Source organism: Ranitomeya imitator, chromosome 2 (assembly GCF_032444005.1).
Source record: "Ranitomeya imitator isolate aRanImi1 chromosome 2, aRanImi1.pri, whole genome shotgun sequence".
In the NCBI taxonomy this organism is placed as follows: Eukaryota; Metazoa; Chordata; class Amphibia; order Anura; family Dendrobatidae; genus Ranitomeya; species Ranitomeya imitator.
In genome coordinates this window covers 504,481,274-504,493,314 of record NC_091283.1, presented here as the reverse complement: position 1 = coordinate 504,493,314, position 12,041 = coordinate 504,481,274, and the positions used below count along the sequence as shown (strand labels likewise).

General features: G+C 43.0%; 1 protein-coding gene across 2 annotated transcripts in view; it reads left to right on the top strand.

Annotated features, from left to right (window-relative positions):
* Window positions 1-11,607, top strand: part of RAPGEFL1 (Rap guanine nucleotide exchange factor like 1) — a 94,850-nt gene extending 83,243 nt beyond the window's left edge. For both annotated transcript variants that reach the window (XM_069751628.1, XM_069751626.1), the window contains 4 exons: window positions 303-390; window positions 5,225-5,289; window positions 5,613-5,667; window positions 7,230-11,607. In XM_069751628.1, the coding sequence (XP_069607729.1) occupies window positions 303-390; window positions 5,225-5,289; window positions 5,613-5,667; window positions 7,230-7,354 (333 nt within the window). In that variant the 3' untranslated portion in view covers window positions 7,355-11,607. The remainder of the gene's footprint in view (window positions 1-302; window positions 391-5,224; window positions 5,290-5,612; window positions 5,668-7,229) is intronic.
* The last annotated feature ends 434 nt before the right edge of the window (window positions 11,608-12,041 follow it).

Sequence of the window (12,041 nt, the reverse complement as noted above, 5' to 3'; positions counted from 1 at the left end):
CTTTGTGTCACTCTGACTACAGAATGAAATAACTGCGGATCCGTCAGTAAGCCTGTTATGACAATGTGACAAAGAGTTTGTAACTCTGTTTTGTCTTTTCTGAGCTCCTCTCAGCGACTTATGACCACAGACCACATCAAAGAGCTGTTAAAAGCCAAACAGTGAAATATTTTTAATGAAACCCTGTTGCGAAAATTATAAGCCCCAAACACTGCACTTAACTAATAAAAATGTCCTCCAGAGGTGGACAACTCCTTGAAGGAATTTTCTTTTCCAATAACACCTTTATTTTCCTTTAATAGGACCCCTGCAGGAATCATAAGTCATATCGTGAGATGGTCTCTCGTATGCGGCCCCCTGTAATCCCATTTATCCCCCTTATCTTGAAAGGTAAGCAGATATTAATACCAATCATAGCTGAACTCTATTTGTATCTCCTAAATAGCACTTTGCTCTCTATCTTTGGACTTTGTGGTATGGCGTTTCTGCCAATCAAGTGTGGCTGTCAGACCTTAAAGACCACTGACGACAGACCCCCAAACCCATGGGTGATTTCAGCTGGAGCTATAGAAAATGATCAGTTACAGTGCAGTTCTGTCTACAGTACGAACTGATGTAGTGATGTATAACCCACACCTATGTTGCTACACAATTGTAAGAAGATATGCCATTCCAATTCCTGGGAAAGCTGGGTTGACTAAAGTGGAACTTTCATAGCCTATCTTTTCAGATTTTTTTATTTAAGCCGTCTTTTACAGGATTTTTACAACCATTAACCAAAGCAAAAACCTGGCTTAGAGCCCCTCTCCACTCCATTAGAATATGAGACTAATGATTATTTTAGTCTACACTCTGTCCCATGTGACTTTTCCTCCTTTCCCTGCTAATTTTTCCACTCTCCCCTTTTGTCATCAAAATTATCACTAATTGCACCACACTTCTGAGTTATCATTGGGGGGCTATTTTTTGCTGGTCATTATAGAAGATGGTATGGCTGCTACCCTGATATTTATGACCATGGCTTTTTAAAGAGTTCCTAAACATTTACAAAAAAGTTGTTTTAATTCTCTTGAGTTTGGTTGGTTACCCACCAGTTGCTCAAAATACCCTTGAGAATTGCATAGCTTGGGAGACAGGGCGGAATACGGAAGGAGTACAGATAGTTTAATATAAAGCATAGACTTTGCACACTTTTCGGCTCTTTTGAACGATTAGTGGGGAAATCATTGAATTCGAGAAGTTCTAAATATAAAATTTTTGCTTAGTCTTTTACCTATCTATTTAGAGTATCCATTAAAGGGGTTATTGAGGACTATTTAAATTTTAGCTAGGGGCCTAACAGGCAGAGATAGTTGCTACCTACCTGCCTATTGTGCCCGGCGCCGATTTCTGCTGGAATACAGCAGTCACAGATCTCGCCTGTCGGCAATTCATTGGCTTCTGCTGACATCATATTGGCAGAGCAGCAGCCTCTCTTCCTTTCTTTTGAAGATCGTGACTGCCGGCGTCATGCTGATTGACAGCCAGCTTCCTGGAGCTGGCTGTCAATCAGCATGACATTGGCAATCACACTCCGCCGACAGAGCAGCCGGGATGAAGAAGAGTTGCTCTGTTGATGTGGAGTAGCTGAACCTGCGCACTTGACCCGATCCCATCCAACTTCATCCCAAACCTCACCACAGTCTTCATCCCAACCCTACCCCATCTCTTCAACCTATCACTAACAACTGGTGTTTTCCCGTCAAGCTTTAAACATGCCTCCATCACACCTATCCTCAAAAAGCCCTCTCTTGACCCATCCTCTGTATCTAGCTATCGCCCTATATCACTTCTCCCCTATGCCTCCAAGCTACTGGAACAACACATCTACCTTGAACTGTCCTCCCATCCCTCTTCTTGCTCCGTCTTCGACCGCTTACAATCTGGCTTCCGGTCACACCACTCCACTGAAACTGCCCTAACTAAGGTCACCAATGACCTCTTAACCGCCAAGAGCAAGCGTCACTACTCTGTCCTCCTCCTCCTGGACCTGTCGGCTGCCTTTGACACAGTGGACCATTCCCTATTATTACAGACCCTCTCATCCCTTGGCATCACAGACTTGGCCCTATCCTGGATCTCATCATACCTAACAGACCGGACATTCAGCGTCTCCCACTCACACACCACCTCCTCTCCTCGCCCCCTATCTGTCGGAGTCCCACAAGGTTCAGTCCTAGGGCCCCTGCTCTTCTCCATTTACACCTTTGGCCTGGGACAGCTCATAGAATCTCATGGCTTTGAGTATCATCTCTATGCTGATGACACACAGATCTACATCTCTGGACCAGATATCACCTCCCTACTAACCAGAATACCTCAATGTCTGTCCACTATTTCATCCTTCTTCTCTGTTACATTTCTGAAACTTAACATGGACAAAACAGAATTCATCATCTTTCTCCCATCTCACGTGACCCCCCCCAACGAACCTATCCATTACAGTAAATGGCTGCCCACTCTCCCCAGTCCCACAAGCTCGCTGCCTCGGGGTAATCCTTGACGCTGATCTCTCTTTCAAACCACATATCCAAGCCCTTTCCACTTCCTGCCAACTTAAACTCAAAAATATTTCACAAATCCATTCATTCCTCAACCAAGAATCTGCAAAATCCCTAGTCCATGCCCTCATCATCTCTCGCCTTGACTACTGCAACCTCCTGCTCTGTGGCCTCCCCTCGAATACTCTCGCACCCCTCCAATCTATTCTAAACTCTGCTGCCCGACTAATCCACCTGTCCCCCCGCTATTCCCCAGCTTCTCCCCTCTGTCAATCCCTTCACTGGCTCCCCATTGCCCAGAGACTCCAGTACAAAACCCTAACCATGACGTACAAAGCCATCCACAACCTGTCCCCTCCATACATCTGTGACCTCGTCTCCCGGTACTTACCTACACGCAACCTCCGATCCTCACAAGACCTCTTTCTCTACTCCCCTCTTATCTCCTCTTCCCACAATCGGATACAAGATTTCTCTCGCGTATCACCCCTACTCTGGAACCCTCTACCACAACACATCAAACTCTCGCCTACCATCGAAACCTTCAAAAAGAGCCTGAAGACCCACCTCTTCCGACAAGCCTATAACCTGCAGTAACCACCAATCGACCAATCCGCTGCATGACCAGCTCTACCCTGGCTTACTGTATTCTCACCCATTCCTTGTAGATTGTGAGCCTTCGCGGACAGGGTCCTCTCTCCTCCTGTACCAGTTATGACTTGTATTGTTTAAGATTATTGTACTTGTTTTTATTATGTATACCCCTCCTTACATGTAAAGCGCCATGAAATAACTGGCGCTATAACAATAAATAATAATAATAATCTGGTAGAACAGGTAGATAGTTGCCTCTGTTACCGACTACCTGCCAGTTAGTTTTTAGGTCCATAGTAAAATAATAATATAGTCCTTGACAACCTCACTAAGGATTACGCCAGATCTTTCCATCCCTTTATCACTTGTGAGGCTAGAATAGAGAAGCATGTGGTGCTATTCTGCCATGATTATATACATACACTGCTCAAACAAAAAATGGAACTCTTAAACAACAGAATATAACTCCAAGTAAATCAAACTTCTGTGAAAACAAACTGTCCACTTAGGAAGCAACACTGTTTGACAATCAATTTCACATGCTGTTGTGCAAATGGAATAGAAAACAGATGGAAATTATTGGCAATTATCAAGACACAATCAATAAAGGAGTGGTTCTGCAAGTGGGGACCACAAACAACATATCAGTAATGCTTTCTGGCTGATGTTTTGGTCACTTTTGAATGTTGGTTGTGCTTTCAGACTCGTGGTAGCATGAGATGGACTCTACAACCCACACATGTGGCTCAGGTAGTGCAGCTCATCCAGGATGGCACATCAATGCGAGCTGTGCAAAAAGGTTTGCTGTGTCTGTTAGCGTAGTGTCCAGAGGCTGGAGGCGCTACCAGGACACAGGCCAATACACGTGGAGGGGGCCGTAGTAGGGCAACAACCCAGCAGCAGAACCGCTACCTCAGCCTTTGTGCAAGGAGCAACAGGAGGAGCACTGCCAGAGCCCTGCAAAATTACCTCCAACAGACCACAAATGTGCATGTGTCTGCACAAACGGTTAGAAACCGACTCCATGAGGATGGTCTGAGTGCCCGACGTCCACAGATGGGGGTTGTGCTCACAGCCCAACACCGTGCAGGAAGCTTGGCATTTGCCACAGAACACCAGGATTGGCAAATTCACCATTGGCGCCCTGTGCTCTTCACAGATGAAAGCAGGTTCACACTGAGCACATGTGACAGACATGACAGAGACAGCGTGGAGAGTGATCTGCTGCCTGCAACATCCTTCAGCATGACCAGTTTGATAGTGGGTCAGTAATGGTGTGGGGTGGCATTTCTTTGGAGGGACGCATGGCCCTCCATGTGCTCGCCAGAGGTAGCCTGACATTAGGTACCGAAATGAGATCCTCAGACCCCTTGTGAGACCATATGCTGGTGTGGTTGGCCCTGGGTTCTTCCTAATGCAGGACAATGCCAGACCTCATGTGGCTGGAGTGTGTCAGCAGTTCCTGCAAGATGAAGGCATTGAAGCTATGGACTGGCCCGCCCGTTCCCCAAACCTGAATCCGATTGAACACATCTTTTACATCATGTCTCGCACCATCCATTAATGTCACGTTGCACCACAGACTGTCCAGGAGTTGGTGGATGCTTTAGTCTGGGTCTGGGAGGAGATCCCTCAGGAGACCATCCACTGCCTCATCAGGAGCATGCCCAGGAGTTGTATGGAGGTCATACAGGCACGTGGAGGCCACACACACTACTGAGCATCATTTCCTTGTCTTGAGGCATTTCCACTGAAGTTGGACCAGCCTGTAATTTGATTTTCCACTTTGATTTTGAGTATCATTCCAAATCCAGACCTACATGGGATATTAATTTTGATTTACATTGATCATTTTTAGGTTTTTCAACACATTTCACTATGTAATGAATAAAGATTTGCAACTGAAATTTTTAATTCAGTGATCTCTAGGATGTGGGATTTTAGTGTTCCCTTTATTTTTTTGAGCAGTGTATATATAATGTATAGGCCATGTGGTTCAGTCACAATGTAGATATAGTGTGAACAAGTCTTCTAAGTTTATTCTATGTGGTTGTCACGTCTCTCTCTGACCCTCCTTTCTTCTCTCACAGACCTTACCTTTTTACACGAGGGAAGCAAAACGTTCCTTGATGGGCTTGTAAACGTGGAGAAAATGGTGAGCCCCAGAATAGTACCCTGTGTTTTATCGCTTTTAATTTGTCGTACACGAAATTCAATTACAGAACGCATGGCTGAGAGATAAAGCCTATAGATCACATAGGGGAGACCACTGTGTGAACCCCCCGAGATCACACTCGGCAGCAGAATATTCTTTGCCTTCTGAAGACCAGGACCCTCTGTGATACCTACCCTATAAATATCCCGCTGGAACACGATTTTCACTTGGGGGAAAAAAAAAAAAAGAAGTAGCAGAACATTTGTTTTAATGATTCGGGAGTATGGGGTTGTCATGGTGACTGTTCTCTCTTCACTTCACAGCACGCTATAGCAGAGAAAGTGAGGACTGTGCGGAAATACCGGAGCAGCCAAATGAGTAAGTGCATGAAGGGGTTGGACCCAGAGTGTGAAATCATTTTGCACTTAGGTGCCTGAGCTGCGTACACACTTATTTCCAACTTTATAGAGCATAGTAATTGGAATGGTAAAGACGAAAAGTGACTCTCCAGTATTGGAGATTAGCTTCTACCTGGTGAGGTTCATCCTGCTGTTAGGCAGCACGGACAACAGTGGGAACAACGGAGACTTTTGTGGCAGGACCGCAACTGGCATAGCTGAGGTATATGTCACAAGGGAGCAGGGCAGACTAAGCGATGAGGAAGCGGTGTAGCAGAAGGTTCAGGAGCAGACCAGCTCCGATAAAGAAGCAGAATTATCTCTGCATCGAGGAATCGTAGTAGAAATGCTGAGTTGTACTGGAAGGTCAAAAGCAGAGCTGACCCACCAATGTAGCAGAGCTGAGTATGCAGCAGTGCCCAATACTGCAGAGCTGGCAATGCCATATAGCAGGGTTGATGTAGCAGATTTGATCAGATGTATGCAACAAATTAGCTGGGTTTACCAGGAGTTTCAAATAACAAAAAGGGTGTAGATGTCAGCTATCTGAATACTCAGGCCTACAAGGCACAAGAGAGTGACATCAGCCCAATGAGGAATAGACAGAGACGGCTGATGGAGCCAGAACAGTTGACTAACAGTTTGCAATCTCCAATGCAATATGACAGACAAAATTGTACCTGGCCTATAATAATGATGGGTCAACCTGACTCAATGTCCATCTTCCTCCACGGTCCTGGTCTTAATGAATGGGTGACACATACAGGTAGGTGATGTCCTATGCATCTGCCCTGACAGCTGAGTGACATAGGCTTTCACCATATTACCATTTGATTATCTACTGCAAAGATCAGTGCATCATATAAGGGCAAAGTTTATTTAGTATAGGGTAAGGGCATGGGTATTTGGGTACAGCCCAATGATGGTCCACTGAGGGTTTCAGATGTGACCATGGACTGCATCTTGAGGCCGCATATTATAATTGGATGTCTATTACTTTCCATTATAGTGCATTGATGATAGCAGAACAGTTCAGTGAGTGCATTGAGCTATTTCGGTATATGCCTTTCATTATGGACAGCTACTGTGCATGTAAAATCACATGTACACTGCAAAAGGGGGACACAGGACCCCACTCTCTGTGTAATGTAGGTGCATATGTATGCAGAATGTGTAGACCGGCAGTATAAGTCTTGGTATAAGAGCTTGGTACGGTACACAATACGGATTTAAACAAAGACAAAGGGCCACTAGTTGCAGCGACATGAAAAGTTATGTTATGTTACAGTCTAATCGACAATTAGATCATATTGGTACCTGCATGTCATGGCCATAGTGATCAGAGCTGTCCGCTTCCAGCTTCATAGCCTATTTCTAGACATCAATTCTTATAACTGTACTCTTAGCACCACCCTGTGGTAAAAACTGGTATTGCCTCATGTGAATCATAGAAAAATGTTATATTTGTCAGTAGTCGTTATTTTGGGTGTAATCCTAATTTCATTTTATTTTTCTCTTTACTCTACCTTTATCTTACTTTAGGGCTGGACTCAGATGTCTCCCCGACTCACTTACAGAATAAAGCTTACGTGCGTCAGTTTCAAGTGATCGACAATCAGAACTTGCTTTTTGAGCTGTCCTACAAACTGGAGCCTAACACGCAGTGACCGGAGCACTGTATGCCAATCAGAACGTATATGGCACAGGGTGCTGTATGCTCAGATATAGCTATATGAGGAGGAATTGAAGAGATCACATAGATTGTGCTACATGGGTCTGCTCAGTAATGGACAGAAGTATCCTCCTATGGTGTGACGCACTAAGAAAGGAGAATTCGGACACCCTCTCAAAGGAGGAATGGGTGTTATACATTAGGTTATAGACCGGGAGATATTTTTGTAAGAAGATGACGTGTACAATTCACTTTGTACTATTTTCTTATTGGGGGAAATCGAAGGGTAATAATTCTGTATAAATACATATATATATATATATATATATATTGGGTTGCCGTCCTGCATTTGAAGTTTGGCAGGATACAAGGTTATGTACAGAAGTATTAATGGGAATATAGAAATCTCGCTGTATATAGTACATGTTGTATTTTGGGCGGTGGGTATATTTAAATGATAGAGGAAGCGCTGACATACAAATGTGTATAATATAAATATATGTTATAGTACATGAGGACATGAAACCTGGAGAAAGCCGGATCATGGACATGAGGATAAGTAGGGAGGGAGGGGGTTACAGGATAACACCAACCAAACATGGAAATTCAGGACATTTGGACGTTTGCCAACCTATGAATGGACCGATCCCTGCTGTGGTGGCCGTATTATCAGCACTTTGTGGTGCCTGAGCACTTGTTCCTCCAAAAGCTATCTACCACACCGTACCTTGGACCCGACCAATTATGCATGTGTTCTGTATAGTCAGAGGGGAAAAAGTCATTGTCAGACATCTCTGGCGGAGGCTTATCTCCCCTAAGACAAATTTGATTATGTTGAAATCCAACCACCCAATCCTTGTCTATTCCCTTGGCACATGTTGGAAGACCTCTGTAATCATTAGATGATCAGCTGATCTTATCGAAAATAGCGGGCTCAGCTGTATTATTCCAAAGTGTACACAGTATTAAAAGGGTCTCTAAAGCAAGATTTTCTTAAAAGCAGCTCAGAATGGGTTTAAATAATAAAAGAAGTCAAACTCACCAATCCCTCCTGCTCCTGTTACATTTACCTGTCACCTGCCAGTCTTGGCACTGCATGTAGCAGCTATGAAGGCCTGACATGGACAGGTGACCGCTGCAGCCAGCTACACCCAGTAATGGCATTAGAGAGACTGGCAGGGTAATGGAAAGTGGTGCAAATGAAGTGTCAGGAAATTGGTAAAGGGAGTATGACTTGTTTTACTACTTAAACTATTTTGATCTGTTTTTTTTTTTAATTGGCTTTTTGGATGGATAACCTAGGGAGGAGGCTGCAGTATTATATGATGACCCTTTACGTCCACCATTGTATGGGCACCATGGGTGATGAAGTCATCGCAATAGCTAGAAATCTATGAGGCATACAATCTTTCAGAGGTAGGATATATCTTATCCTATTTTTCCCTTAAGGTATGTGCTCATGACCTACCCAGCTGAATATTGGGTATTATTACTTTAAAGGGGTTTTCTGGGCACATAGAATTTGCAATGCTTTATTAATCTGTCAGAAATTAAGAAACTTCAGAATTTACTTGCTGTTAAAATTTTGCTTGGTCCTGAACTATCACATGCTGTGATGTGACCTCCGGCTCCATACTTCCTACTACAGTTCATTTAAAGCACAGACTCTAAAGATTTGTGGTCTGTGCTTTGGACGGCTCAGCCAGCAGCACTGCAGTGTGCTCTAAATGGTAATGTTATGGGGCCCGTGGTCTGTGATCCTCAGCAAGTTCATAGCGAGTAGGATTGTGTGCATGTAAGGAGGGAGAGCATGGAGGCTCCACAGAAACAAGTAATCTTATCAACTTGTGGCCAGAGAGGATGATGTTTGACTTTCCAGAGTGCTAGATTGCATTATCATAAATTAATACATTGGATGTGTCATTACACCCCTAAAGTACACTTAGACTATGTGGTCCTAGTGTCAGCGACTGGAACATTATTGTCTGGTAGATAATCTCTAGACAGTGCATAGTAGGTGGAGTGTGAGGAATGAGAAATTGTTTGTGCAGGGATTTATCCTTCTTGAGACTGTATAGGAGACTCAGGATGGTACTTTGTAGGTGGAATGGGCAGGCACAGATGATGGGACTGTGTGAGTTTAGGAAAGGTAGTCTAGGGGCACATAGGGAGAACAAGCAACAAATTCAGGATGTAAATAATAAACCACTAAGATGGCTGAAGGGGAGCTCAATAAATAAATAAAGGTAATAGGGTCGTTTGGTGACTCATTACAGGGACAGACAGATTTTTCTTTATTTTTTATTTTTTTTTGCCCAGAAAACCCCTTTAACTTTGTAGCAAATATCATAATACAAACATCCCTTTTGTTTAGCATTATTACATACTTTATATTGTAATAGTATTACTTATATAAAATGCAGTCAGCCATTTACATCCATGGTCCAGTCTATCGTCACTGGTCTTCAGTTGGGATACTAGAATTCCCAGTGTGCTCTGACAACCACACATAAAAGTGTATCTCCAGTTTCACAAGAAAACAGTTATAGCGCAGGAATCTGCAACATGATCATTTTACCAAATCACCCCATTAGTAATTTCTGGCGATAACCGGCTGTACGGGAGCGAGCATCATAGTACTGTACAGCACTGAATGTGGGTAACGAAGAGCAACTAGCAGGATGCTGCATATTTTAGGGTAGGCTGCAGCACAGACTTCGGGAGGTCCGTATTGCAGGTTATCGGCATAAGTCGCAGAGTCCTGCACTATACAGCTCTGGCAAAAATTAAGAGACCACCACATCAAAACCCTGTCATGGGCAGCCCGATCTCCAGACCTGAACCCCATTGAACACCTCTGGAATGTAATCAAGAGGAAGATGGATAGTCACAAGCCATCAAACAAAGAAGAACTGCTTACATTTTTGTGCCAGAAGCAGTGTGAAAGACTGGAGGAAAGCATGCCAAGATACATGAAAGCTGTGATTAAAAATCATGGTTATTCCACAAAATATTGATTTCTGAACTCTTCCTGAGTTAAAACATTAGTATTGTTGTTTCTAAATGATTATGAACTTGTTTTCTTCGCATTATTTGAGGTCTGAAAGCACTGGCTATTTTTTTTTTTAATTTTGACTATTTCTCCTTTTCGAAAAAAACAATAAAAAATTTATTGTTTGGACATTTGGAGACATGTTGTCAGTAGTTTATAGAATAAAAGAACAATTTACTCAAAAATATACATATAAGAGAAAAATCAGACAAACTGAACATTTTGCAGCGATCTCTTAATTTTTGCCAGAGCTGTAGTCATTTTCTTGTCAAACTGTAGATACTCTTTTAGATTGGACCGTAGACACAGATACATTGGCCCCAATTTTTTCATGCCAGTCTTGATGAGGATGCGAGGTGGAGTGCGAGGCGCCTGGTTCATTAAGAGGCGCAAGTCTCGTAATGAATCAGGCGAGGCATGAAGGAGGACGTGCTTTGACACAAATCTTACTCCAGTCATATCGCATACGGCACCGCTCATCATAAATTTGACAAACAGTGGTTGCCACATCCCAGCTTCGTTCTCAAAACTGGGCAAAAATGGTGTGAAAATGCCAAAAGTAGCAACATTTTTGAGCAGCTGCACCTTGCCCCAAAATTTTGTGACTTTTCACATTTTTTTTACTCCGGATTTCTGTCTTAACAGCTTTGATGAATGGAGGCTGTTGGCATTTCTCTTAGATATAATCCCAGCTCTTATCTATTTGATTCTTGTCATGTAATACACATCGTACTTATCAAATAAGGATACGGAATGAAGTAGTGCAGTTGGCTGCTATTGATAATGATTTGACAACATGTCATCAGATAAGCCCTGCTGTGTGCATGCATATACTCACTGTTATACATATAGGCCTATATAGCTATATAGGTGTAACGCGTGCAAGTATTCATGTTCTTATAAGTCTATGTAGACACCTGTGCACTTATGTAGCCCAAAGGTGCGTATGTACCTTCCAGCTGTATAGAGTGGTCAGGTTAGAGCTCGTCTGGACGGGTTCATGTACCATGTTGGAGTTCGTGTAAAGGTTTTTGTACTGAGAAGAACTGTATAAATGTTTTATATCTGTTTATTTTAAGCTTATTATGGCAAGCTGCAGACATTTAGCACTTAAATGGGCAAAGAGACCCAGAGTAGAAACACTGGAAAGGCCATATAGAGAAAGGACTCAGCCATTAAACAGCGTTTACAACATGCCTTATGGTCGATTTATGAGTTTTTTTTGTATATGTGTAGCCTCCATTCTTATTTATGCTTAAACATAGGTATGACCTTGGAGCATCCATTTCTTTCTGGCAGTAGAATACAATGTCGCTTTAGGGCTCATTCACATGTCAGTTTTTGTCATATATGAGAAAAACTGACCGCATTTCATCAGTTATTTTTAATCATCCGAGTATGGTCAGTGTGTCATCAGTTTTTCTTGTATGTGAAAAGGAAAAAAATCCTCTATTCTTTGCATATGTAACAGTCCGTGAAAATCAGTCCGCACTCGGATGTCCAATTTTTTTTTTCCACAGACCCATAGTCTTGCATTGCCGATTCTGATCGGAACGTTTGGATGAAAATCGGACATGTCTCGTTGATTTTGCACAGACCACTCCGCCCACGGAAAATCACGCAGATGTGA